Genomic DNA, 27,993 nt, shown 5'->3' with positions numbered 1-27,993 from the left:
AACATCATGTTCAACTCAGCAACTACATGGACTCATCGTCCCATCAAACCACGAAGTCATCAATTGACTAACAAACCACGAGACGTCAATCGTGTCACTTGGGGGGATATCACTTAGGGTTTTGGTCTGGCGGTCTACGGCACGTGTGTTCAAACACACGATGGAATGTGAGCAAGTCGTGCAATCAGTTGAAGGAATTCACGAGGTAGTGGGTGGAAAATCGACCAAGTCTCCACACGTTGAGCAACTGGTTTCAAACACGATCTCCACTTCCCCACTCCTTGATTCCATCAACTGTCACACTTCATGGATCATGGTGTCTAAAATTCCAGCAATATAAATAAGTCTCTGAATCATGATTGAATCATCACAGTATCATCAATCTCACGTCTCATCGACAACACGAGATCATCAACTCATCAATTGAGCAACTACTCTCAATTGAGCAATTTCAATCATTCAGAGCTTATCATATTCAGAATTCACACACCCACAATCTTTGATTACCATTGATTCCACACATTTCCAGCTTCCCTCCTACAGATCAACCCATCCTCTCTTGTGACCGAATTTACTCTGGAACGGTCATTGTCTTGATTTAGGCCGGAGTACTACAGATTGATCTCTCGAATCTAAAGCACCCCCTTTGCAGCGGTGCATCTGTGTGAGGTTTAACATTTCGCTCGGTTCGAGGAGTCTCCTCCGTACGGTCGTCTCCTCAATTCCTTAAAAACCAGCAAATCGTTTTTCCCCATCTACAGATTGGCGACCACAGTGGGAGATTAATCTCTCGGTTGCAATCTAACAATCTCACAAGATGGTTGGTCTTAGGACTAATTCAACTAATTCAGATCAGAATATTTCAAACGGCAACATTCCTCATGTTACACCTGGCGGCATGGAAGGCAGAGGGATCCCGACTTTGGCAGAGTTGGCTCAAATCCTAGAGGTCCATACCAGGAACATGGACCTGATGAAGGAGACGATAAACCACATCCTCGACTTTCTCATCAGATTAACATCCGAGTTAGGCGGTATCTCCGCTCCAGAAGCCTCAACACCGGGGACTGAAGCGTCATCTGACCCTCAAATCAACAGCTTCACCACATACGAGAAGCCGGTGGAACAAGAGGTCACACATTTGATTGAAAATCTATGTGAACTCCTGCACTTCTCCAGGGATCAGCGCACAGACACATTTTCAGCACTCAACCAGATATCATCCAGCGTGCAAATAACGCCACCAACACCATCAGTTGAAGAAGTCTCCCTAGTGCCTGGGCATTCGATCGACAACATCTCTTTTGGAGAAGAAGATCGCATGACGGATGAAGGACACAACCGAGCATTGTATGTCACTGGTTTCATCAAAGGCACCGAATTTAGAAGAGCTCTTGTCGACACCGGTGCTTCCACCAACATTGTCACTATGAAGACTCTCAGGATGGCCAGATTCCCACAAGGTAAAATCGTTCGCTATCCCATCCTAATGACAGGATTTGAAGGAAGTCAAAGCCATACATATGGATATGCATACATAGATTTGAGGGTGGGGCCGATTCGATCGAAAGCAAAGTTTCATGTGATCGAGCAAGAACCTGACTACCACATAATACTGGGACGCCCATGGCTCCATGATAACAAGGTGGTTCCTTCAACATACCATCAATGCATGAAGGCCCTGCTCGACAACAAGATCGTTCGCATTCCGGCTTCATCATCTCCTTATGCTCCCGTCTATGATACTGAGTTCCTTGAATCTCAAAAAGGCGTCCCGGAACCTCCAAGCAGGATTCGCAGTACTCCACTTCCAAGCTGGAAGACTATCGAGAAGGCTGATAACGATCCGTCATCCTCAGCTGCTAAAATGATCAAGTCACCTACTACACCGACTAAACGCCATAATGATCAAGTCTCAACTCCAGGGTCAAACTTCACGACCGATCGAGACGTAGAAGGGAGAGTCATTTATCGCCGACGGAAAGATTAGCAATTAATCGGGGAGAACGATGAAAAGTCTCCCCACCATGAAGAATCGTGTCAGAGTGAGCTATCACTTGAAGAAGAAGTCCAGGATGCCCCACGACAACTACAGGACGACACTGACTCTACCACTGACGATCTTGAAACAATCAACATTGGGACTGAAGACGATCCAAGGCCAATCCTGATCAGTTCAGCACTATCACCAGAGGAGCGGACCGAGCTGATAAAATTATTGAAAGAATATCAAGATGTCTTCGCCTGGACGTACGAAGAAATGCCGGGTCTGGATGACAAACTCGTCACCCATCACCTGCACATCGTCCCTGGTTCCAAAGCTGTCAAACAACCGCCCAGACAATTTAGACACGAAGTCGAGGAGCAAATCAAGGTCGAAATCCAGAAACTGTTGGCAGCAGGGTTCATCAAGCCTATTCTTCATCCAACGTGGCTAGCAAATGTGGTACCTGTTAAGAAGAAAAATGGTCAAATCAGATGTTGTGTCGACTTCAGGAACTTGAATAAATGTTGTCCAAAGGATGATTTTCCTCTACCCAACATTGACATGCTCGTCGATGCAACCAGTGGTCACGGTATGTTCTCATTCATGGACGGCTATAGTGGGTACAACCAGATCAAGATGTATGAACATGACGCCAACAAGACTGCGTTCCGTACTCCCATTGGGAATTTTCACTACACTGTGATGCCCTTTGGATTAAAGAATGCTGGTGCCACCTATCAACGAGCCATGACTGCCATATTCCACGACATGATGCACAAGCAAGTAGAAGACTATGTTGATGATGTGGTGGTAAAATCGAAGACTCGAGCATCTCATCTCGAAGTTCTAAGGCAGGTGTTTGAAAGATGCAGAATACAAATTAAAAATGAATCCTTTAAAGTGCGCATTCGGAGTTTCTTCCGGAAAATTCTTAGGATTCCTGGTCACGGCTGAAGGGATCAAAGTCGACCCAGACAAGGCAAAAGCTATTACCACCATGCCTCCTCCACGTACCGTGAAGGAACTACAGAGCTTTATGGGCAAGGTAAATTATATTCGACGCTTCATTCCTGGATTAGCTCAACTCATTGCTTCGTTCACACCTCTGCTGAAAAAGGAGCAAGCTTCACCTGGACAGCTGTTCAACAAGAAGCTTTCCATAAAATACAACAGATATTATTGTCACCGGCCGTCATGAGGTCTCCAGTGCAGGGACGACCTCTGATTCTTTACACAGCCTCCAGTGACGTCGCCATCGGCGCACTCCTCGCTCAGGAAGACGACGAAGGCGTCGAACGACCGATTTACTACTTCAGCCGCACAATGAGAGATGCTCAACTCCGATATCCAAGGCCGAAAGCATGCCTGGCATTGGTACATGCAATCCAGAAGTTCAGACATTACTTACTATCTAACAGTGTCGTACTCATCTCCAAAGCTGATCCCATAAAGTTCTTGCTATCAAAGCCATCCTTGATAGGGAGACCAGCGAAGTGGCTACTCCAGATGTCAGAATTTACATAGCTTGCACGCCACCTAAAGCCATCAAAGGTTCAAGCGGTCGCAGACTTGCTCGCTGCTTTTCCAGGGGAAGACAAACAAACACTACATGAAGAAGTGCCCGACGAATTCCCAGACATCTTGGTCATCAAGGAAGAAACATTTCTATACTTTGATGGATTTCCACCCCTAGTAGTGACACCGGAGGAGCGGGCGTAGTGCTGGTGTCTCCATCTGGTGAAGTTTTCTCACATTCGTTCAAGTTGGATTTCCACTGCACCAACAACTCAGCGGAATATGAAGCCTTCCTATTAGGATTATCTTTGGCCAAGCAAGCAGGAGCAAACACCTCGAGATAAGGGGAGATTCAAAATTATTGGTCAACCAGATGAAAACATATTCTCTCAAAGAAATCACACTTGCTCCATTCAGAACCGAAGCTCAGCGACTGTTGACCTATTTTGCTGACGCAACGATCGTCCATACTGGACGGACTAACAATAGGCATGCTGATTGCCTAGCAACTCTCGCCTCCAAGATGCAATTCGAAGGAGCAAGAAAACGATCACTGTACAGAGGCGTACAGTATCTTCGACTTGGCTCACTCAGATCGAAGACATTCCAGCGAACGATTGGCGAGCACCCATCATTCATGAATTGAGCAGCTCTATTTCAGAAGGCCAAGTCAGCCTCAAGGAATTGAAGAACTACTTCTTGCTTCATGGAGGGCTATACTATCGAAACCCTGATGGATCTCTATCACGATGTCTTGGGAGCGACGAAGCGGAAGAACAACTCAAGCGCATACATGAGGAAGTCTGTGGGCAAACGTTAGTGGTAACACTTTACAGAAAGCTTCAAAGAATGGGGTACTACTGGCCATCCATGGAGACTCAGTCAAGAGCTTTACAAGGATCTTGTCCTGATTGCCAAACACCTCCTCATCACTTGGAGGTTTTGACGTCCACCACACTGGGGACTGGAGGGAGCCTTACATCAAATACCTCCGGGACAACGAACTACCACTGGAAAAGAAGCAAGCAGTCAAACTCATTCAGAAAGCTAAGAGATTCGTCTATCTCGATGGGATCTTATACCGCAAAAGCTTTGGTGGAAATTTACTGAGGTGCTTAGCCGAACATGAAATCCCTACAATCCTGAAGGAAGTACATGATGGAGAACATCAAGGAAAGAGGAAACTATTTCTTCAAATTCATGAGAAGTATTAGGCCGACCATGGAAGATGATGCAGCCGCACACGTTCAGAGGTGTCACCAATGCCAAACCCATGGTAATCTCATCCACACTCCTTGTCTCCCGTTGAATTCTGTGAATAGTCCGTGGCCTTTCTACAGCTGGGGACTAGATATCATTGGGAAGATCAATCCAGCATCTTCAAAACAACATGAATACATCATCACTGACAGAGTACTTCACCAAGTGGGTCGAAGCTATTCCTCTTCGAAGCACCACTGGAGACGATTGCCGCCTTCATCAAAGAGCACATAATATGCAGATTCGGAGTTCCTAAGCATATCATCACAGATAACGGAACTCCTTTTCCAATCAAGATGTTGAGAAGCTGCTCAATAAATATGGGATCAAACAAATCTTCTCCACGCCTTACTATCCACAAGGAAATGGTCAAGCAGAAAGTACCAACAAAACTTTGATCAGGATTATCAGTCGGACGATTCATGACAATCCTCGATCATGGCATGAGAAATTACCCATGGCTCTATGGGCTTACAGAACTGCACCAAGGAGCTCGATCGGTACTTCGCCATATTCCCTTGTCTATGGAGCCGACGCCATACTTCCAGCAGAAATCAAAGTTCCCTCAGCCAGGATTGCAGCATCCAGTGGTGTACAATGGGATGAGGCTGAAATCTCCAGATCAAGAATCGCTGAGCTAGATATGCTTGAATCAAGGAGAACCAAGGTGGAAAAATATGTGGAAGCTTACAAACAGAGGATCTCCAGAGCCTACAACAAAATGGTAAGACCTCGAACATTTCAAGTAGGAGATTTGGTATTAAAGACGGCAAAGCACATTCAACAAGACATGTCTGCTCCTAAGTTCTCTCCTAAATGGGAAGGGCCGTATGTTGTTATCAAAGCAGTGTCTAGCGGATACTACAAAATTTTAGCAATCAATGGAGGAAAGGAAGGAAACATCATCAATGGAAAATGGCTCAAAGCTTATTATGCCTGATCCATGAAATACACTACCTCTTCATCATTTCAAGCATTTTCAAAATGTAATTTCATTCCTCCAAAGAGCATGCGAATGCTCCTTTGTTCATTAAACACATAAATGAAAAATTCGTTCACACCATGATCAATTGTTTCACCTAACTAGAAACTCAGATTTATTCAAAAACAACAACCACAAATGCTCACTCAGAGCAAACCATCCAGCAACGGATATCCCTGTAAGAAGCCTCGTCAAGCTTCTTCTGAAAAATCTTGGTCTTTGCCTTCAAGTCTTCACCGCTTTCTCAACCCTTGCTGACTCCAGAGCCAGTATCCTCTCCTCATCCAGTAAAGCTGCATTCATGGAAATTGCATCAGCAGCCTCTGCCGCCTTATGAACCTTGATTATCTCAAGACGACGACGGAGCCACTTACATTGAATCGCAATATCTCACAATTCGAGATCATTTCATCCCATTGGTGCAGTTCATGGTTTTTGACGTCTCGCAAGTGCATCTGATTCATTTCCTCGATGATCGGCAATACCCCGCTACCGTGGTTAAAAGGGTTGGAAGAAAACCTTTCCACACTTCTGTGGTAGCAATGTGACCATACTTCTTCCAGATCTTGGTGTACAGAGACGCATAACATTTGGGAATCACGAATCCGCCGACCATTTCATTGTCTGGGAAGGTATTAATCAATGGGGCTTCGAATAAAAGTCCAGCGGTTGGGTATTCACGAGCATGGACATGTCTCCAGTCTCCACGGATCCTGCAGAATCTTCACATGCCTGGTTACTGCTTTCCTCAACCTCAACCACGGTCACGGACTTTCCACTCTTTCTTCGTCTAGCATCGACGACGACACGGACATCCGCCTACGATGAAACGAAGGAGTGTTAATCCCGGGACTCAGTACAATCTCAAGAGTCATAGGTTTACTTACAGACGATCCAGCTTCAGCACGAGCCGATCCATACCGGGCAGGAGCTCTAACAGTCCGCTTAGGCCTTGCATTATGAGGAGTAGCATTCTTCTTACAGTCCTACGACAAATCATTCTCTGTGATCAACAATCTCGATTGAACAGAGACAAGAAAGAAAGGAAAGAAGAAGAAGTGTACAACTTACTGAGATAGACGTTGCTATTTCACGCTTCGACTGAAGATCATCTTGAGAAGAAATGCTATTGCTCGACATGACGGCAAGAGGTAGGATCAAAACTTTCTGCACGATGAAACTGACTCAGGAATGGAAGAAATATTTGCGTGGATCATAGATTTGGAGTCTTGAAGATATATATATCAGGCGATAGTCATATAGTCAACTCAGTTACGAGTTTCACTGAAACCCTAGGCTTCAAAGATCGATACCGAAGACGCGGAGGAAAATAACGCACTGGGGACTGAACATCACGGGTCAAAGGATAGGCCACGCGGCCTTGTACACGTCATGAATTCTCAGCCGTGTGTTATGTTACTTCTCATGAAAATCGACAAGTCATGATGAATTTGGATATATGGACATTGGTCCATGTCATGGATTAGAAGAAATCGACGTTAACAAAATGTTCATCATTCAGAAGAAAAGTCTAATTGAAGTAAAGTCGTTTAAACAGTCAAAAGAAAGATATCCACTATGAAGACTAAAAAGGGAATGCTCTAACGTCTAAGAAGATGGAAGTAAAACTACTCGTCGGACTCATCCGAATTGTCAGCTTCATCGTCACTGTCCTTCTCGGAATCATCTTCTTCAGAGTCACTGTCAGGATCATTGGTGAAGTCCGGTGGACGGAAGATAACATCATCATCTGAATCCGAGTTATCTTCTGCTGCAGCTTCAGCTTCAATTTTCTTCATCATCCTCTGATGCTCTCTTTCATATCGATCAGGCTTAATGTAACGCTCGGATGGTTCCCATGTGATCTCTCCTTCAGAAGCATCAGCATCAGAATCAGAAGGCACCCCATCCAAGAATTGACGCTTCTCCTCAACCCTCTGTCTCTTACGCCGGGTGCGATCTTTTTCACGTTGACAGGCATCCTTCTTTTTGTCTTCAGCTCTTTTCTTTTCGAGTTCAGCAAAAGAGACTCTTCGCTCACCCAAGGGAACATTAGGCTTCGCCCCTTCCTGGGTAACCCTATCCTTTGATTTCTCTACAGGAGCTCGGAATCCTCATCAGAAGAGCCAGAGGAAGAAGAGGAATACTAGTAATCGTAATTGTTGTTATTGTTGGTCGACATTTTCTGGAACCGGAAGATCAAAGATTACTACTATGTAAACAAACCAACATCAGCAAAAATGGTAACTCTTAACTCTTACCTTTTATACTTCTACTAACAATAGTGATAGTAATGCTAGAGTTAACACCTCAAAATCGTTCGTCTCTTCGAAAACTGCAAAAAACGAACGGAACTTTATTTAGTTTCCGAAACTGATTTTTCATGAAATCACGGACACAATTTTCATAATGTGAACATTCACACAACTGACCTATGAAGTTCATAACAATACAATATTCTATCATAAATATATTGTCTATCTTTGAAGAATCCTCAAAACCCACGTTTTGATTTTTCGAAAAAACAACAATTAATGCAACTTGCATACATAAATTCTCAAGGATTTTATCTAACGAAAACAAACTCATGCAAATAAAATATATCATCGTATTTTTCACAATATATGTCACGACTGCATATATATATATATATATATATAAAACTATTTTTCCTTCGTATCGTCATTATTTGTCTTTAAAACGAAGGTTTATTTCAAAAAATATTGTGAAAGCTCACATCTCATACATATGATAAAGTTTTGTATTTACATGAAAGCTCATAAGCAAAATTTTATCACTGGACACAAGTTCATCATATGAATTTTCCTTCGAGTCGTCGTAATTTGTTTTTAAAACGAAGGATTATTTCGATTTCGTGAAAATTTACTCCTTTTATGATAAAACCGTGGTACACATGAAAGCTCATACAATAAGTTTTATCAATGGACCTAGGTCCATATACTAAAAAAAAAATCTCTCCTAAATCAGGGATTATAGTTAGTTTTCAAAATTAACGATTGAACGAACATACGGTTTCAAAAAAAACAAGGGTTTCTTCATAAAAATCACACTAATATACACACATGTATATAACTTCATCATGAAGCATGAACAACCCATGATACTCATGGACATCAGCAAAAAAAAAAACGCACCTGGTTGGCCGGAATTTGGCCGACGACAACGGCGACGGCGGCGCTGATCGACGGAGAACTTCTCCTACTCCTGTTGACGTGAAGGTGGTGGAGGGGTGATGGAAGCACTGTCGTGGAGTTAAAAAAAAGGATTAATCCCTTTTATATTAATTTTATTTCCAAAACCTAATTTTATAAGGATTTTCTTATTGGGCCCGACCTGAGAATCCTAACCGACCACGAACTCGTCGTCCAAACCAGCGGTTCAACACCAATTTATGCTCATCAAACGACGCTCCAATCATGACATTGAAGCCTTCATCAAGTCGTGGTTTGCTCATGCTCTCTAAATCCGGTAACGTCTCAACTTACGACTAAGTTCAATTACTGGTATTATTATTTATGGCCGGAAAATCACCATTTAATGCTGACTGAGGATCACAGCTTTCCTCAGTAAGCAGGGGACTTAATGTAGATGGTGGATTTTCGACAAAGGCTAAAATCGTAAACTCATAATTATATGAAGCTCTGATTCAGCAATCAGACGTGAGTATCGAGACACGGGTCTCTCATCGAATTCTCAACGGAGAGTACTTTCTCTCAGAGTACATGTAGATATGTAGTCTCATGACTGGACAACGACATATCTCATGAATACTGAATACTTTCAGTGATTATTTCTATATAGTATCACGAGATGGACGGCTCCTAGACAGCTTGCTCTGCTAGTATAGAGCGATAACGTCTTCAGGAACAAACAACAAGTTTACCCTGACTATATAAAGGATATGACTTACCGAAAATCTCATATCGGGATAATTAATGCTCCTAGACAGCTTGCTCTGCTAGTATAGAGCCACAAAGTTAATTATTCCTAATTAAGATTAATTCTGCCGTGACATTCACTACTGAATTCCCAGAATAATCTATTATTGCTCCTATTCCATGGTCGAATCCACGACTGGTCCCATGGAATGGCAATAACAATTGCTCATATTCCATGGTCGAATCCACGACTGGTCCCATGGAATGGCAATAAACAATTTTTCTGATTTTATGATCGAATCCACAGCTTGATCTCATAGAATAGCAATAACTATATTATCTCATTACTCCGATTTCATGATCGAATCCACATCTGGTCTCATAAATGATAATAGATAAATCTTAATTACTCTGATTCTATGGTCGAATCTACGATCCCATGGAATGGTAATGCTCACTTTATTATTCTGAATTCGTAGTCGAATCCTCAGCTGATCTTATGAATTAATAATAAACATCTTATTGCTCAGTTTTGTGGAATATTCTCCACCGAATTCCACAATTAGTAATAAATAATCAACAACCGGGCGTCTGAGCTACCTCTAAGTAAGCCCCAATTCAAATGGTGAAGGTGTATTCAACGACGATACACTAACAGTCACCGCACGAACGAGTATTTCAAAAATACAACGAAACGATGAACCTATGCAAAATAGAGAAGAAAACAATAAATAATTTAAAATATTGACCAGGGTGCTGGGAACACGGACACACGACCGACCGACCGTGTCGTGGTCAATCCCACGCCAGTTTTATATTTTTAATGCATTTTTATTATTTTCCATGATTTGATGAAAATTCTCTCATTTTATCAAATCTCCTTCGTCTCGAGGAAACTCCTCGGTTTCATGGTACTTCCATAAATCCATAAAAAATAATATAAAATTAAGGAAAGGAGTGTGGGGCGTGACCATTGGCAAACCGGCCATGTCTTGGTCCCAACCGGCCCCACACCCCAATGTTCTTTATTATTTTATTATTATTATTATTATTTCTCTAATTTCATGAAAAAACTCCTTGATTTCATGGTATTTTTGCACAAATCATCATATAATAATAAATAAAATAAAATTATGAAAAACTTGTGGGACCGGGCCACTAGCCGGCCGGCCATGCCCTAGCCGGTCCCACACACCCTTTGCTTTATTATTTTTATTATTATTTATCCTATTTTTCCTTGAATTCATCAAATTCCTTGATTTTATGGTATTTCTCTCAAATTAGGGAAAATTCCCTCAAATCATCGAAAATACCTAAAAAATATTTAAAAAAATTATGAAAAACTCGTGGGACCGGTCCATAGCCGGCCGGCCATGCCTCCATGGTCCCACACGCCCATATTTTTATTATTTTAATATTTTGCTTCCATGAACTCATGAAAACTCCTTCAATTCATGGAAACTCCCTAAATTCATCAAATTTCTCAAAATTCATGAATTTTTCATAAAATCATGAAAATATTATAAAATTAAGGAAAAGGCACCACGGGACCGTGGTCACGACCGCAGACCATGCCTTGACCACGACGGTCCCACGCCTCCTCATTCCTTATTTTATAATTATTTTTCAACATCTCATGGTGTTTTCCTCAGTTTCGTCGAAACCCTAATTTTGGCATATTTTCTCGAATTGATGCTCAATTGCACGCCAGAAAATATCAAAATTCTCAGAACTGAGACGCGGACGCCTTGGGGATACGAGCACGCTATCTTGACCGACCAAGATTGGCTCTTTGGCTCACGGAAGCAGGTACCATCAATTTTCACAGTTTTGACCTAATTTGCACAATTTCTCGTATTAGGTCCAAAACTCTTCCAAACACTTTGGATTTTCATGAAGTGACTGTCAGGCGGTCACGTGACGACCCAGGTCCGGTTTCATGACTCCATGGTGGGTCCATCGCCTCGTCATAATTAATTAGGTTTTCTCACCTAAGGCTCAGACGAGCATTTTCGAATAAATGATTAAACCAACATTTAATCATTCTTTCACCAACAAATCGTCAACTCTACAAGGAGTTCTTCGTATTTGCTCACGTGAGCATATGGACACTACATGATTGATCCACGGTCTCATGTAGTCGCTCCCTCCTTCGTCCCATGGTTAAACTTCTAACGAACCATGAATTGATCATCAATTGATCAAATTAGGGTTTCTGAATCCAAGGATCATCATTCAAGAATCCAACCTTAATAATTTTACGACGGCCTCATGGTCATTAATTTTATTAATTATGCTCGGTTCAATGACCAGTATTCTAATTAATATTTTTGGTACGCTGCCAATAATCCATCAGATGAGCAACACATGCTCAGACGATCAAATATTCAACAATTCATCACATGGGCAACACTTGCTCAGATGATAAATATTTGCTCAAACCAAGGAATATTGGTTCAACAATCAATATGCAACGATCCATCGAATGAGCAATACTTGCTCACTTCATCGTAAGAACTATACCTCTGTCTCATGACATGTTTAATTCATGAGTTTCAGAACATCATGTTCAATTCAGCAACTACATGGACTCATCGTCCCATCAAACCACGAAGTCATCAATTGACTAACAAACCACGAGACGTCAATCGTGTCACTTGGGGGGATATCACTTAGGGTTTTATTCTGGCGGTCTACGGCACGTGTGTTCAAACACACGATGGAATGTGAGCAAGTCGTGCAATCAGTTGAAGGAATTCACGAGGTAGTGGGTGGAAAATCGACCAAGTCTCCACACGTTGAGCAACTGGTTTCAAACACGATCCCCACTTCCCCACTCCTTGATTCCATCAACTGTCACACTTCATGGAATCATGGTGTCTAAAATTCCAGCAATATAAATAAGTCTCTGAATCATGATTGAATCATCATTAGTATCATCAATCTCACGTCTCATCGACAACACGAGATCATCAACTCATCAATTGAGCAACTATTCTCAATTGAGCAATTTCAATCATTCAGAGATTATCATATTCAGAAATCACACACCCATAATCTTTGATTACGATTAATTCCACGCATTTCTCAGCTTCCCTCCTACAGATCAACCCATCCTCTCTTGTGACCAAATTTACTCTGGAACGGTCATTGTCTTGATTTAGGCCGGAGTACTACAGATTGATCTCTCGAATCTAAAGCGCCCCCTTTGCAGCGGTGCATCTGTGTGAGGTTTAACATTTCGCTCGGTTCGATGAGTCTCCTCCGTACAGTCGTCCCTTCAATTCCTTAAAAACCAGCAAATCGTTTTTCCCCATCTACAAGTATGTTAACCTGTTTTGTAGCTCAGGCAATGAAACAAGATATTTTGATAAATTGTGTCCTACAGTATTTTTGGTTTTGGTTTTAAATTTCAATATTGTTGTTTTTTATCACTAAAGAAAGCTGCAGTATCATTCTTTTTTCTCTTTTTTTTAGTTGTCTTTGTGGACCACATGTTTCATCTACTTTCAGTAATGCACATTTAAAGTGATAATTTTGTTCAAGATGTTATTTACAAATTTGTTGGCTGCTACATGTAGTACATTTTAGCTGGAAGGAGGAGTCCCCTGAGAGTGGGCGTGGATATGTTCGCGAGGTGATGCAACCTTCTTATATCATTTTGTCCATTACAAATTTTTTGCTGATACTCTCCACTTGAACGGATAAAGTCTGTATATTGGGTTTTTAATTAGTTTTTTTCACTTTCATGTATGAATATTTTAAACTTTTCCTTTTTTTCCCCTTCTTCCACTTTTGTACATTCATTTTCCTGATATTGTTAAGCAACCCATGTCTAATATAATGCTCTCACTTGCATTAGCATTAGAAAATAGCAAGATCGCTCGTTTGTTCTTGATCTTTGGGATATATGGTGGAGGTTTGGTCAGCAATCTAATGATATGAATAGTAGTCAGTGATGGGAAACTTTCTTTCGTTCTTTCTTTGTTACACCAGTTTAGCTATCAAAAGTTATAAACTGCATCTATATGGTTTCTTCATCTTTTAACTAATATTTATGTGTATTTGGCAGTGCTGCAGACGATGTCTTTTTGAATGTCTGGGATCATGAGAAGGTACTCATTATCATTATCATCTAAGCTACTACCTGGTTAGTCTGTTTGAATATCATACTTTGATATAGCATCATACAGTATTATGTCTTTGCAGTACCTATCTTTGAGTAAAGCTTGATGATATCAATACATCTTAGCCTTCTTAGTTTAATATGGCAATGTTTGTTTTGCATTCTCTCATATATTAGTTTGTTCATCTGTCGTATTTATTGTGAAGATGAAACCAAACATGCTAACAATATGTTCTTAACTGATCTATGAGGAATTTGTGATATGATTAATTACTAATCTTCACAACTTTGCACTTTTTATCCTCCTATAGTTTGTCAGATTTATTGGGAGGGATTAGATTGAGAGTTTTCATAGAGAGGCTGACAGTTCATGTGACATGTATGAGACGTATAAAAGCAATGTTTTTGTTCTCTCTTGCGTGGGGTGGTTACTGCTGAAAACAAAGAACAAAAATAAGCTGCTCCTCTTCATATATTATCTTGGTTTTTGATGCCTTCCAAGTTCCAAAAGTTTGTCACACCTATTCCGTTTGGCCTGTAGGAGAAACTTAGAACATACAGTTGTTTCCCAATTTAACAGCAGATATGTTGGAAGCTATGCATGTTTCTAGTCTCTTCAAGCAGTTCATGCCTGACGAGTTCAACACTTATTTTTATAAGAGATTAATAGTTACGTTTGTGTCGTTTTTTCGATGTTGGACAGAGCCAGGTAAAGAGATTGACATCATATTGGTTAGGATAACCATCTTTATAGATCACTGTGTCCTCTCATGTGCATGGAATATTGTTTTTATAAGCATTTTCTTGAGTATTATGACCTCCTCACATTAATCAGCTGATGGATTTTGCTGTGCAAGTACACCATTATGAAGTAGGAACAAGTTCTTCATCATTGGAGTTTATATTTTTCTATTTAATCAATATTTTTTTAGTTCATCGTTTTGTATACATGTCCTGTAACTTAGTTACTTTTCTTGTAAGATTACACTGGTCAGAACTCCAGATTTTAATCTTTTTGTGTAATTTAAACCAATGAATATTAATTGAATGATTGTTGGTGTGCAAGTTTAATTTGTTCTCATTTTAATTTGATTTGAATTTGGTTTTCATTTGAATTCTAATTTGAGTTTCATTTGAATTCAAATTTGAGTTTCATTTGAATTTGGTTTTCTTTTGTGTTTGTTTTCAGATTCAGTCAGGCCAGACAGCCGATCTGAATCTATTTTTATATATTAAGATGACTGGCGGAAGTCAGTCATGAAGTATTTAACGTTAAAATCGGTCGTTGATATAAGATTTTCAACGACCCACAGGGACACGTCATAGTTGAAAAAGACGCTCAAACAACGACCCTTTTCTTGACCGCCAAAGGAAGTCATATAACTCGGATCTATGACTTGCTTCATCCGTCGCGTAACTGCTATTCTCCATTAGTGTGCAATCAATGTTACCTTGGTAACAAAGCATTCAATATTTATCGTTAGATGAAAACCTGATTAGACTCAAGCTAATATATTTCAACCGTTGGATCGAACTTAGCTTGTTACACACAAATGAAAAGTGACTTCATTTAGATAAGAGTAACCGTACCTAAACATGTACACCTTGTTGTCTCAATAATAGTTAACCGATGTTAGCCATATGAACACTTTCATATCAACCTTGTTCATCTTAACATAACTAGTTCAAATGACTCAAATGAAACTAATTATAGAGTGTATCAATTGTTTATATTCTCATAGAAGTATACAAGACACAATTGAAGCAAAATCGATTTTGATTCACTCGAATCAATTCATGAACCTTATAGCTACAGTTTGCAAAATATTGCATTCCTTAATTTATAAATGTATTGGTTCATGAACAAACCGATTTTATAACATAACCTACTCAAGTATGCAAACGGGTATGCATACCTAAGTGTCCGGAGTTGGTCTAGGTTCGCCAGTATCGGAACGGGTACGCATACTGTCGTACACCACCAAACTCAGTTGAATTCCCAGACTTGAACTTACATCGGTACGCATACGGGTATGCATACTAAGTTTCCCCGGACTTGAAAGAACTTGCAACAGTTATCATACAAGTACCCATACTGTGCTACATCCAATTTATGGTTAATTGTTCTAAACTCCCATTTCAATCTTTGAAACATTCTTAGAAAACGGCAATAACTGTCTCACACAAACTATTAGCTTCAAAGCAATTTTCAAGTGATCAAATGACCAATACGAAACATTCCGAGTTTACACCAAATGATTATCTCACACAAACCATATAAGATGTTATTAGACGATTTTCACATGATCATATTTTGACTTTTGTCAAGAATATATGATGAACTTGGTTAAAGCGAAAGCTTACCAACACATATTTCGAGAAATATGTAAGCGAGTTAAACTCAGCTCGAAATATCAAATATGTATAATCGAAGTCCATATAGCTATACGAATTTTGTCTCAAATAGGAGATAAAGTAGAAATAGACTTTTGAGTGATAGATGAGTTCAAGTATCCACATACCTTTTATTGATGAAGTTCCACAAGATCCCCTTGGTAGTTCTTCGTCTTCAATCGATGAACGCCGTGAAGTCTAAAGGTCAACTACACTTTCTATCCTAATCCGAGACTTAGATATAAGTAGACTAGAAATCAAGACTTATAGTTTTGGCAACTAAACTTGACAAACAAGATTGAGATAGCAACGCTTGAGAGTTCGACCGAGCAGTGCTCTAACAATAATAATACGGATACGGATACAAATACGAATTACAATCAATGGACAACACTAGAGACTGAAAAACTATTGGAACTGTTAGTAGAAGCTACACTTCAGAAGAAGAAAGACACGAATGGATGTTTTCCTAAGAGATTAGTGGAATATTACGTATTTTCAAAATTTAACTAAACATGTGATTGTTACAAATCTTATGAGAACTTTAAAGGGAAGATGACAGTAAGAAGATGATTACTGGAACCGACGAGATGAGGAACAATTACTTTGAGGTATGCATGTGTTATTTACCGACAACTGAATTTGAATTTTTTTTTCTTCTAATTTATGGAGAGTTCTAATTCATGCTTTATCTTTATCTTTGTGTTAACAGAGCCATCCAAAGCAAACTAACCTAAAGGACAAAAATGGTAGAGACTACGGTGACTTTCTTATTGTTTTTAGGAATAAATGTGCATCTGGAAAAGTTACAGTTGATCTTACCCATGAGGGTACAAGTGCTAGAACCTGCAATGAGGAAGATGAACAAGATGATTACTTAGATATTGATTTTACTCAACGAGAGCAATATGATAGTGCTTTTAACGTATCATATGTGGGATATTCCCCAGAGGAAAATAGTGAACTAGGTAAAGATGAAACTTCAGATATGAACGCAAAGAAAATTCCTGTCAGAAAAACGGTACCAAGGTGTGACACTAGTGAATCTTCTACATCAACTAATCCTACTGAGCAGTCTGATTACCTAGAGAAATTGATTGCCAACAGTTCGTCGATTGCTTCTACTATTGAGTCAATGCATGCTCTTATTGTGAAAGAGAAAGAAGACCGCAAAATTGAAAAGGAAATGCACAGACTTGATAAAGAGAAAGATAATATGAAGTATGGGATCTTGTTTATGGCATGACTGAAATTACTTTGGAAGATAAGCTGAAAGTGATTGAAATGCTCGATACTAATCACAAGAAGAACTTATTCAGACGTTTTACTGCTGAAGAGGCAAAGTTGTGGATTGCTTCAAAGTTAAAAGAATAAACATGTCATCTTTGCAAGTTTCTGTTAGGTGCAACATGCTTTTAGAGTTACAAAATTTCGTCTCTTTGCTTCGCAACTATTAGTATTTAATATTTTTTCCCTAGTTGAGACTTTTTGCTCTTACGGTTATGTATTAAGCTACTGATTGTTATGGATTGACATATTTATGGTTATATGATCGAATCTATAAACTTTATATTATATATGCTTATTTTCTATACACATATATACTTTTATGCATTTGAGATAATGATTCTAATACAAAAAAGTACGTTTATCATCTTTTTAGGTGAACATGTCTGTATCGGAGTTATCTACTGATACTGAAGATCAAGCCTTCGATACAGAAGAATAAATCAGTGATGATGAAAAAGTAAGTATCGATGATGAATTTGAACTATCCATATTTTTTAATATACTTTCAGCGGTGCATTCATGGTTTATGGATATAATTAAGAAATTGCAATAAATACAAAGTCAACGTATTGAAAAACCAATGACATGCCCAGTTATTGAATTATAAACTTTATATTATATATGCTTATTTTCCATACACATATATACTTTTATGCATTTGAGATAATGATGATTCTAATAAAAAAAAAATATTTTGATTTTGGGTCCCAATCTTGTGACCAATATTGTATTTGGGTCCCAGAAAGTTGCAAATTAGAGTTTAGGTCCCAGGACCTTCGTTGACCAAGTTAACAATTAAGAAAATGTTTAAAATATGAAATGACCAAGAAAAATTAGGCTTTCCCTATATTTACTAACTCTATTTATATTTCTGTTTGGCCTGTGTGGTTTATAATCGCTCATGAATAGAGGGTTGAGATTAAGCACACTATCCACCGAGACCTAAAAAGAGTCGCTTCTCCTTTTCCTTCGCTGCAACTCTTTCTCTTTGCTTCACCGTGAATGATATCTAGGATTCGGTGAATATATAGGATAGTAGTTTTTCTTGTGAATCGTCGAAGACTTGTGTAGTTGCAGGAAATCCTACACTACACCCCTCATATGATTTCATTATTCCTCAACTCATTTTTAGGTTTACACTCTTAATTTTATTGATCAATCTTTGAATATTCTTACAAGAAAAGATAAAGGAATCAAGAATGACCTCTGCTCTAGACTTTCTCTCTCCTATTTACTTATTTCTCACTCAAAAAAGATCTCTCCTTCCTTTACAACTGAACGACTATTTATAGGTAAATACATAGTGGATGACAGCTAATCTGTCCTTTATTTTCGGAAATAACTTGCGATATTCTCGCAACCTTACAAATCTCAATCTCGCAAACTCTCTAGTTTTCGCAGGACCATCACATCTTTCTCATGATTTTAACTGACGTCGTTTATTATCTCATTTCTGAAATTATTCTGCGACGCTATTGTGTTGTGTTGTTGATAATTTCACTAAGATATTATTGTTGCGAGATTCTGATCCTACATCTTGCCTCTTTCATATCTTTTCTGCGAAGTAGAGAATGATGTGAGAAATGCCGCAGCTGTTCTTCTCTTCATATTCTGCATTTATCACACGTATTCTTTCTTTCATCTGTTTCTTGACACGTCTTTTGTAACCGTTGCTTTTTAACCGCTTATATCTTTCCGTATTAATCGTGTTTATTTTCTCGAGGAAAAATTCCCTCTATATATATTATTTCTCACTCTCTTTTTCTTTCTTTTTATTTTCTCTGCAACTTCATCGTTCTTCTGCAAATTCCGTTATTGCAACTTTTCTTCTTTCTTCTTCAATCTTTTTAAGTTCTTCTTCATCTTCATACTATTTCTTCTGCAGATATTCATCGTTCGTAATTTTCTTCGAAATAATCTTCCTGCTACTGTTTTCCATGGATTCATCAAGGTTAGTTTTCTTTTTTCTTCTTTATGGGTTTTGCTGAAATTGATCTTGTTTATTGCCTTATTTGATGTTGTTTATGTGATTCCCATACTCTTGTTATTTCAGCAAAAGCGCCTCCAACACTAAATTTACAGTTCACAACCCTAATATTCCCAAACCGCAGCATAAGGTTGTTGCGCATAAAAGAAAGTTTGTGAATGAGAAGGTAGTAAGAAACACTATCCTTTTCTAATAACAATATTGTTGCCTCTGTTTCTTATCTGGATTGTAATTCGCAGGGTGACAAGGATGTCAGTAAACCTCTCAAGAAATCTCGCCACCTTAAAACTGTTCCAACTTCCGTTCCATTCCACTTACTCATCTCTTCTAAATCTCCTGCGACATCTTCGCAAGATAAACCTTTATCTCCAATTCGCGAAAAAGCTGCCTCAGACTTCATTTCTTCAGCTGACCTTTCAATGATTGAAACCCCCCTTGTTGATCCTTATATCAAATGAAACCTCTTCCGTTCCTATTGAGAATGTTTCTCAACCTTCTATCACTGCCAGTTCTCTACCTGAGTCTCTTCCTCTTTCTAAAGAAACCGTGGAAGGAATAGATATTGCTTTCAAAGTTTTATTTGAAGTCCTGGATGATGGCAAGAAGTCTTTTATTGATCCTATCAAGTCTAATGTTTGCGAAATTCTGAGCAAGCATTTAGGTTCTGACAGAGCTGCTTCGCAGACAGCTTTGGAAAAAGAATGTAATGCTCTTCGTCTCGAAAATCAAAAGCTTCAGAATGTTTTGTTGGGTCGTGACAATCTTCGCAAGAAGAATGATGAATTGAGAGGTATGATTTTCTTATCTGTGTCTTCAATTTTCCCTTTTAATGGTTTTATCTTTCCCATATTTTATTATCCTTGAAATCCTTCTTTCGCATGTTAAGCCTTAAACCTGAAACGAATAATGGAGAGATATCAATTTGAATCTGCCGTTGAAGAAGCCCGTGTTGATAAAGAAATTTTGATGGATCAATATAACCAATTAGATAACCTCTATTCATATTCCCTTGATCATATAAATAATCTTACCAATGAAAATACCCAATTAGTTCAGAGACAAGATTTATTAAGTAATGGAGTATCTCGCCTTTCTTATTCTTTAACTAAAGCTAATTTAGGGATGGAAACTTTATCAGATGGGAATAAAACCTTATTTCAAGAGAAGCGAACTTATTTAAACAAGATGGCGATATCTTCGCAACAACTTAGCATTCTTCAGAAAGTATGTGATGACCAAGAGCAATCTCTTCGCTCTTTGAGAAATGAACTTAAAGAAGTAACAGAGTCATCTATCGCTGAAAGAGATACACTCATTCAAGGTAGAATAGCTTTAAGTGTAAAGGTGAATCAACTTAAAGAACAATATTCCAAATTAGAAGAATCTTATTCTTCTCTTGCGAAGAAAAATGCCTTTCTTATTTCTAAAGAGAAAAATCTTCAGTCTCGACTTAAAGGTTTAATTGGAGATAAATTTGATGACGCAATGGACCGTTGGGAGAATAGTTGTCTGTCCTTGATTCAACACCTTATTTCTCAAAAGGACGGTAGTCATAATAGTTTGACTGCCTTAACTATCTTTTCTTTGTCATATCTTTCTGAGTTCTTCATCTTAATGAAATTTTGTATCCTACCTTTCGCAGACTCTGAGAAGAATCTTCATTCCTCCATTTCTGTTTTGGAGGCTAAATATGCTAAAATTCGCAAAGAAAATGCATTGCTCGTCTTTGCCCTTACCGGTTCTCGCGACCGAGCAGAAAGAAGACTTGATAATTTTGCTTATTTTAAGGATATTCAAGATAGGAATCATCAGAGAGCACTTCTTCGTCAAGTTCATCTTCGGGATGAAGTCCTTGTAAATGATATTTTATTCAAAGGAGCAGTGAACATCCCGATAATTATGTGAAAGGGTTCAGAGTTCAAGCCTTGGACTGTCATTGTCCAAACGTCACATAGCAGCAACTGGTAGACTTGTGTATCAACGGCGTGATCCCGGTCTACAGAGCTTTATTGGAAAGTCTTCGTTTCCAGACCTTCTCAGAGCTTCATGAAGCGGCGAAGAGATCGGCAACTACTGGGCCCGTTTAGAGTGTCATCCTAAATAGCTCATAAATAACTCCAAAGGATGAAGTCTCAAGAATGCAAGAAATCAAAGAGTATTTATTATTATTTATTTATTTTATATGAAAACCAAACATGCTTAACTACTCCCCCACACTTAAACTCAACATTGTCCTCAATGTTCAAAACCGAAAATTCTGATCTCTGACATAACAACCCTGAAAAACTCGAAAACTGTACAAATGGGTAGGGAACTAGGAAAAACATTCTAATCGAAAGTTTTTCGTATACGTCTTTTCTATAATGTTTCAAAAGGACATAGTGTTTCGATAAACAGTCTGACTTTTATGGCCTCGGAATTCAGATTTTATTTTTGGAAAAGAAAGGTGAGTCTGTCCTCTTTAAAAGTTGGGGCCAACCACTCAATTAAATCGGACTTCGTATGAAGTCTCGAGAGCTATTTTCGTGACAACTGCGTAGTCAGAATTTTTCTGACGAGAATTCGTCAAAACTTTCATTATAGATATATAGGACTTGTAAAATCTAAGAAGGGAATGAAAGATATGATATGCAAAACTAATAAAATTAAAAACAAAAGGGATAGAGATACAAAATTTAACGTCGTCAGCCCGACATTATTGTTATCGTTCGTACACCAACAATCTGAAAATTTGGTAATCCTTCCAAATAACAATCTGCAATTCAAATAATAGCTTCCCAAAAACATAATCACAAAACATAAATATTGAAGCTATCACTTTATTGAAGTTTCCCACACACTTAGTCCTTTCTACACTCGGAAGTGGATAGAGAACATAGAATTCGGGAACTTCAAAAGGTTTCTCAGCTTGGTGAACCTGCACAATACTCGAATCAAACACATCAAGTGATGGATGCTTAGAAGCAAAATAATCCGTTAAAATTTTTGAAGCACACAACTCCAATCCTAAGTGAGGTATTTTCTTAAAAATGGGTTAACGACTCTTTGAAAAGCTATTTCGATTAGAGGAAAAGGATCAACGGATATAGAATTATGTAAAGGATTAGAAAAACCTTGTTTCGGATCCTCATTAATTATCTCCAATGAATTATTTAGCTCAAGTATATCATGGTCCTTTATCAAACTATTGTTATCTAGCTCAATCGGGTCTTCCACGATTGTAATCAAATTGGTTTCATTCTCAATGTCTAGCTCTTCAACAATCTCGCCATCGGAATCGGAATCCTCTCATACAAAATATTTGTTGTCGTCCTTAGGAATTTCAGAATTAATTTGGTTTTCAGGCCAAACTTCTTCTTCATTCTTTGTCTCGCTGAGTTGATCAATGCGATTCTTCATGAAATCTATAGACCTTTGAAGTTCTTGGAGTGTGTCTTCAGTCTTATTGCAATGCTCATCCATATTATTCATAAATTGGAGCATTAGATTTTCCAAATTAGAAGAACTGTCATTAAGAGCATAGCTATCCATATTTTGGTAGCGTTCATCCATACTTTGAATTTGCTGGTCCATTTTATTTATATAATACTGCATCATATCTGCCATACTAGAAGAATCATGATTAAAAGCATAACTATCCTCCCATCCTCGTGATTGTTCACCTACATGCCCGTCATAAGGTTGTTGACATGTATGAGAATATCCATAAGGTTCTGTGGGATATTGATCATAGCCAAAAGATTGGTTTTGATTATACCCATAGGATGGTTGGTAGTTGTCATACGAATGAGATTGAAAATCATATTGATTACCATTGTTGTATGTTTGATCTTGTGCTCCGTACATGTAATTTCCGTAAGGAAACATGACGATTCACAAGAAAAAGAACATCAAAACAAAAATCTAAAAAATAAAAATAAAAACAAGCTAAACAAATAATAAATCAATTAGCAACTGCTCCCCGACAACGGCGCCAAAATTAGATCAAATGGAGTGAGACTCATTCAAATTGAATGAGAACCCTCACTCCATAGCCCTTGTTCTAATAAACTCACTCCAACTCCCTACACTCACACCACCAAAATCTTTCAAACTCCAAGTCCTCTCTTACACTAATTCCTCAAAACTCCCCAAACTCACCCCTGCACTAACCCTTGTTCGGAAAATTCAAAATCCTTAGAAAAGAAACACAAATCCGTTCTTGACGAAATACTTTATACGGATCGGTTACATGTAAAGCCAAAATCATACGGATCGTTGACATGTACAGGATTCTAACCATCAGATATAAACTCGGATGAATTTTTATTTCCACCGAACAATTTGATTGGTTAGAACCAATGTCTACGGATTGGCTACGCATATCACTTTTTAACCCTTGGATTATAATCTAAACCGCAGAAGTCATACGGATCGATGACGTGTCTCATTTCGTAACTTCAATATAAATAACCATCATACAGTTCCCAAAAATTTCAATATTTCGAATCAAATCTCAAACCATTCTCAGAGACTGTTTATTCTTATTATAAGTTTTCAGAAGCTTAATCTCTTTAACAAGAATGGAAGGAGGAAAGGTTGGAAAGGGAGGAAGGAAAGGTGGAGACAGGAAGAAAGCAGTAACAAAATCAGTGAAAGCTGGATTACAATTCCCAGTTGGTAGAATCACTCGTTTCTTGAAGAAAGGTCGTTATGCTGAACGTGTTGGTTCCGGTGCTCCGGTCTATCTCGCCGCCGTTCTGGAATATCTAGCTGCCGAGGTAAAAATTAAAACTCAATCCCTATTTTTTGTTTTCAGTTTCTGATTTTGAGCTAATTGATTGAAACCCTTTGATTTGAGATCTGGGTTGTGCTTGAAATCTGATTTTGGATCTGGGTTTTTGTTTAATTTGATTTTGATTGTCTTTCTTTTTAGGTTTTGGAATTGGCCGGAAATGCTGCTAGGGATAACAAGAAATCAAGGATTATACCAAGACATGTTCTATTAGCAGTAAGGAACGATGAAGAATTAGGAAAGTTACTCGCCGGTGTTACTATTGCTAGCGGCGGAGTTCTTCCAAATATCAACTCTGTTCTGTTGCCAAAGAAGGGTCTTGACAAGGAGGCTACTACACCTAAATCTCCTGCTGGGAAATCTCCAAGGAAAGCTGCTGCCTAATTTTCTTGCTTTTAACTTGTCTGAGTAAAGTCTACTAGTTTTTATGATTTGAAATCAGTTTCGGGTTTCAATGTTCATATTGTTTACTAGAATATAAGCTAATCAATGGAATCGGTCTTTTAATCTCCATCTTTGTCGCCTTGTTTTTCAATATGGTTATGGATGATTGTTTGTTTGAATGACCCCATTAGCACCCCCAATAACAATGCTCTCAGCTCTCAATTTGAGAGCTGTGATGGATGTGTGTAAAACTGAAAGAATTAAGAAGCTTGTTGATGGTTTGATCATCTCAGAAAAGAAACCTACCTTTGTCTTGCACTTGACTTTGGTGCTTCATGAGGGTAGGTAGGGGGGACTTGGAACGTAACTCAAACATACCACTCCTGTCACACATGAAACTAGTTCAGAATAAAAGAATGCGACTGTTTCATCATCTCAGAATCTCAATAGTTAGCTGCATTGGTTCAGCAAAAAAATCACACACCTGTAGTATCCTTCATCAGGCCGAATGCTGTCCTCGAAGTTCATCAGATCATCCTTGCCATTAGGGAATGCTATTTTAGTAGTTTGGGGAAGATTCAATTCGCTGATATCTACACGAAAAAGATTTCACAAATAAATCAATGACTTAGGGAATGCAAGGGATCAACAATCATTGTTGATACAGACGCAGATGTCCTACATCACTGAGCTCTCCCATTGGCATTTTCAGTAGCTTGCTTGTCTTTTATCTTCTCAAACCTAATCATTATTCCTACAATAACAGAATGCGAAAACAAAATGTAGCGTTAGTATCCCTATTAAAAAGAAAGGAACCAAGACCCTCTATTGCATTAGCTTACCTATTAAAACTGCAAACCTGTATTGAGTTGAATGAATAGCTTTTAGTTCCACAGCATGAGTTAATATAGCTCAATGTTCTAGCTAAATAAGGAAACTTAAACTTAAAAGGAAACAACTAGCTAGGAGACCCTAAATATAGAAAGACACTAGTTTAGGACAATGACGGACCTACAGCTGGGCTAAAGGGGGCTTTAGTCCGGGTAGGCTTCCCAGTCCACAAGCCAATGTTTTTTTTTTTGCTCAACCAAGGCTTCTAGTCCGGGCCTTAAAAGGAAATTTTTCTTTCCTGGGTCCATCCCTGATTTAGGAATACGACTATAACTTGAGTTCAAATCAACTAGAAACCACAAAAGCTTACCTGTTGTCTTTTTTCCCATTAACCCCCCTTTCCTTTCCTGGAAAAAAAGAAAAAGAAATCCCGTTAGGGATAGACTTGAAATTTATTTGAGCAATGATATTAAATTGTTAAGTGTGAGAAAACAGCATCCGTCAATATGTCCGAGTGGTTAAGGAGACAGACTTGAAATCTGTTGGGCTTCGCCCGCGCAGGTTCGAACCCTGCTGTTGACGACAATTTTTTTTTTCCACTTTTTTCAAATTATGAGACACTTATTGCACATTTTTTAGTTTACTGTTTCTTCCTTTTCCTAGCGTATTTCAACCACCACTCTAGACTCTTTTAGTGGTCTCTTTTGAACATATTCCATTCCCGTTTTTTTTTTTAGCAAGAAACAAGAAACAATGGATGAAGGAGTAAGATTACGTTTATGAACTATAAGAAGATAAAAAGGACAAAAATCAAGAGCTTGCTGCTAGTTTGTGCATCCTCAGGTATACAAGTAGTAAATAACTAAATTCAATAGCAAACAAATAAAGTTGAGATATTTTGTAAAAGGGTCGTATGTTTTGCACCTAATTAGGGTCTGGGTCGTAGAAGATGCAGTTGATGCATTAGGGTCGTAGACTAATTAAAGACTAGTTTGACCATCTGAAATTTTTACCAAATTTCCTTGATTTTCCCTATTTCCTATCCTTACTTTTCCTATTTCCTATCTCCTTCACAAGTTTCTAAAATCAATTATTTTTCCATTTTCGTTTTTCCTATGTACCACCTCTAAATATCAAATTGACTCTAAACTATTACCATATTTACTTGTCTTCTTCTTTGATCTTCCTTTTGATTAAAAATTAAAAAGTTCCATTATTATGAAAAATCAGTCATTTTCATGAAAGTATTCGACTGATAATTAGTATCTGTTTTTGAGGAATTCAATTGATTAACGATGCGATGCTCCATGGAAGTTGCAAATTAGGACTGATACTCCATCCTTGTCACATCGTCTGTATCATGTAAAATATATATATTCAAACTCCTCTAAATTCATCGATTTAAGGTCTTTGCTTTGATCTTTGAGGACCTTTGACGTCACCGAAGTCTTATTGTAACAACTTTATTTATAGAACACTAGCATGAACATCTCTGCAACTTGGACTAGCAGTGTTGCTTTACTGGATAAACATGATTAAAACTAGAAAAAAGAACATTTCGAATTAGCCATAAGAACAATCTTCCGTATATATATAGAACCCAAACAAATATCTCACGAGGTAGTGGTATGCGGTGGAGATGGACGGTGGTAGAGATGGAGAAAGAAATGTGTCTTGTTACCTAGGGTTTTTTTTTCTTTTTGTTATTGCACGGTGGTTTTATGATTGGGTACAAGTAAAAAGTCAGAGATAGTATTTAGGATATACGATAATCCATATGGGTGGTACTTAGGATAAATGGGGATAGGAATTAAGAGGGATAGGAAATAGGAGAAACAGGGGTGGGAAATAGGAAAAACCATTTCCTTTACCAAGTAGCTAAATGTCATCGTATCTTAACCCATTGTACTAAACTTAACAGAGTTCAAAATTGGCCCGACCCAGTAAACTTTAAAATCAGAATTTCACAAGAGAAAACATCGATATCCACACATCCGAATCGCACTCAACATCTTCAATTCATCTTTGTTCTTCAAATATTCATTCTCGTTATCTCCTAATCGAAGAACCCATTTTATTTACTTGAAACACCATTTTTAAGTGTCATTTATAGAATCGTCACCCTAAATGATGCAATTCTTATGGTTTGTTGCTTCGTCAATCAGCTTTCAGCCTAAGTAATTTCACCTTTCTTCGTCTACGTGCTCTTGTAGAAGGAAAACTGGTACATGGATTAAGTTTTTAAAATTGGGCGACTTATATGTACGAAGCCGTGTGGTTAGCTTGTATTTTAAATGCTTGATGTGATATTGTTTCTGTTAGAAAAGTATTTGATTGATTGGAGAAAGCAGAAATGATTTCCTTGAATTCTTAATTTCACGGTTATGTGAAATGTGGATGAATTGAACTTGCCCAAAAGTTGTTCGATGAAATGCCAAAGAAGAATTCATTTTCTTGAACTGTTTTAGCTGCTATAACTGTATGGGTGCATCTTGTTCAACACTTATGTTGGTGATCGTTCAATTGATTTTCATATCAGCTGGTTTAGTTTTTGTATTGGGTCC

At 38.4% G+C, this 27,993-nt stretch overlaps 1 protein-coding gene, 1 non-coding gene and 1 pseudogene across 2 annotated transcripts; 2 read left to right on the top strand and 1 right to left on the bottom strand.

Annotated features, from left to right (window-relative positions):
• Positions 1 to 25,347, bottom strand: part of LOC113290239 — a 44,556-nt pseudogene extending 19,209 nt beyond the window's left edge.
• On the top strand, positions 23,934 to 24,727 carry LOC113290240 (histone H2A.1-like). The gene is made up of 2 exons (XM_026539840.1): positions 23,934 to 24,200; positions 24,356 to 24,727. Exons 1-2 carry the CDS (start codon positions 24,003 to 24,005, stop codon positions 24,596 to 24,598), a joined length of 441 nt encoding a protein of 146 aa, XP_026395625.1. The 5' UTR covers positions 23,934 to 24,002; the 3' UTR covers positions 24,599 to 24,727.
• Positions 25,348 to 25,929: 582 nt separating the features above from the next.
• On the top strand, positions 25,930 to 26,011 carry TRNAS-UGA. The gene has a single exon. It is a non-coding gene; the product is annotated as a tRNA-Ser (tRNA).
• Positions 26,012 to 27,993: the final 1,982 nt, after the last annotated feature.

This window comes from Papaver somniferum, chromosome 6, assembly GCF_003573695.1.
Source record: "Papaver somniferum cultivar HN1 chromosome 6, ASM357369v1, whole genome shotgun sequence".
NCBI lineage: Eukaryota > Viridiplantae > Streptophyta > Magnoliopsida > Ranunculales > Papaveraceae > Papaver > Papaver somniferum.
Note: the sequence above shows the minus strand (reverse complement) of the source record. Positions and strands in the feature narration are given on the sequence as shown.

Bases quoted from the DNA above. Each gene is read 5' to 3' on its own strand.
- LOC113290240 (XM_026539840.1), top strand. From the start codon at position 24,003: ATGGAAGGAGGAAAGGTTGGAAAGGGAGGAAGGAAAGGTGGAGACAGG. The intron at 24,201-24,355 runs GTAAAAATTAAA...CTTTCTTTTTAG, and splicing joins TGGAATATCTAGCTGCCGAG to GTTTTGGAATTGGCCGGAAA.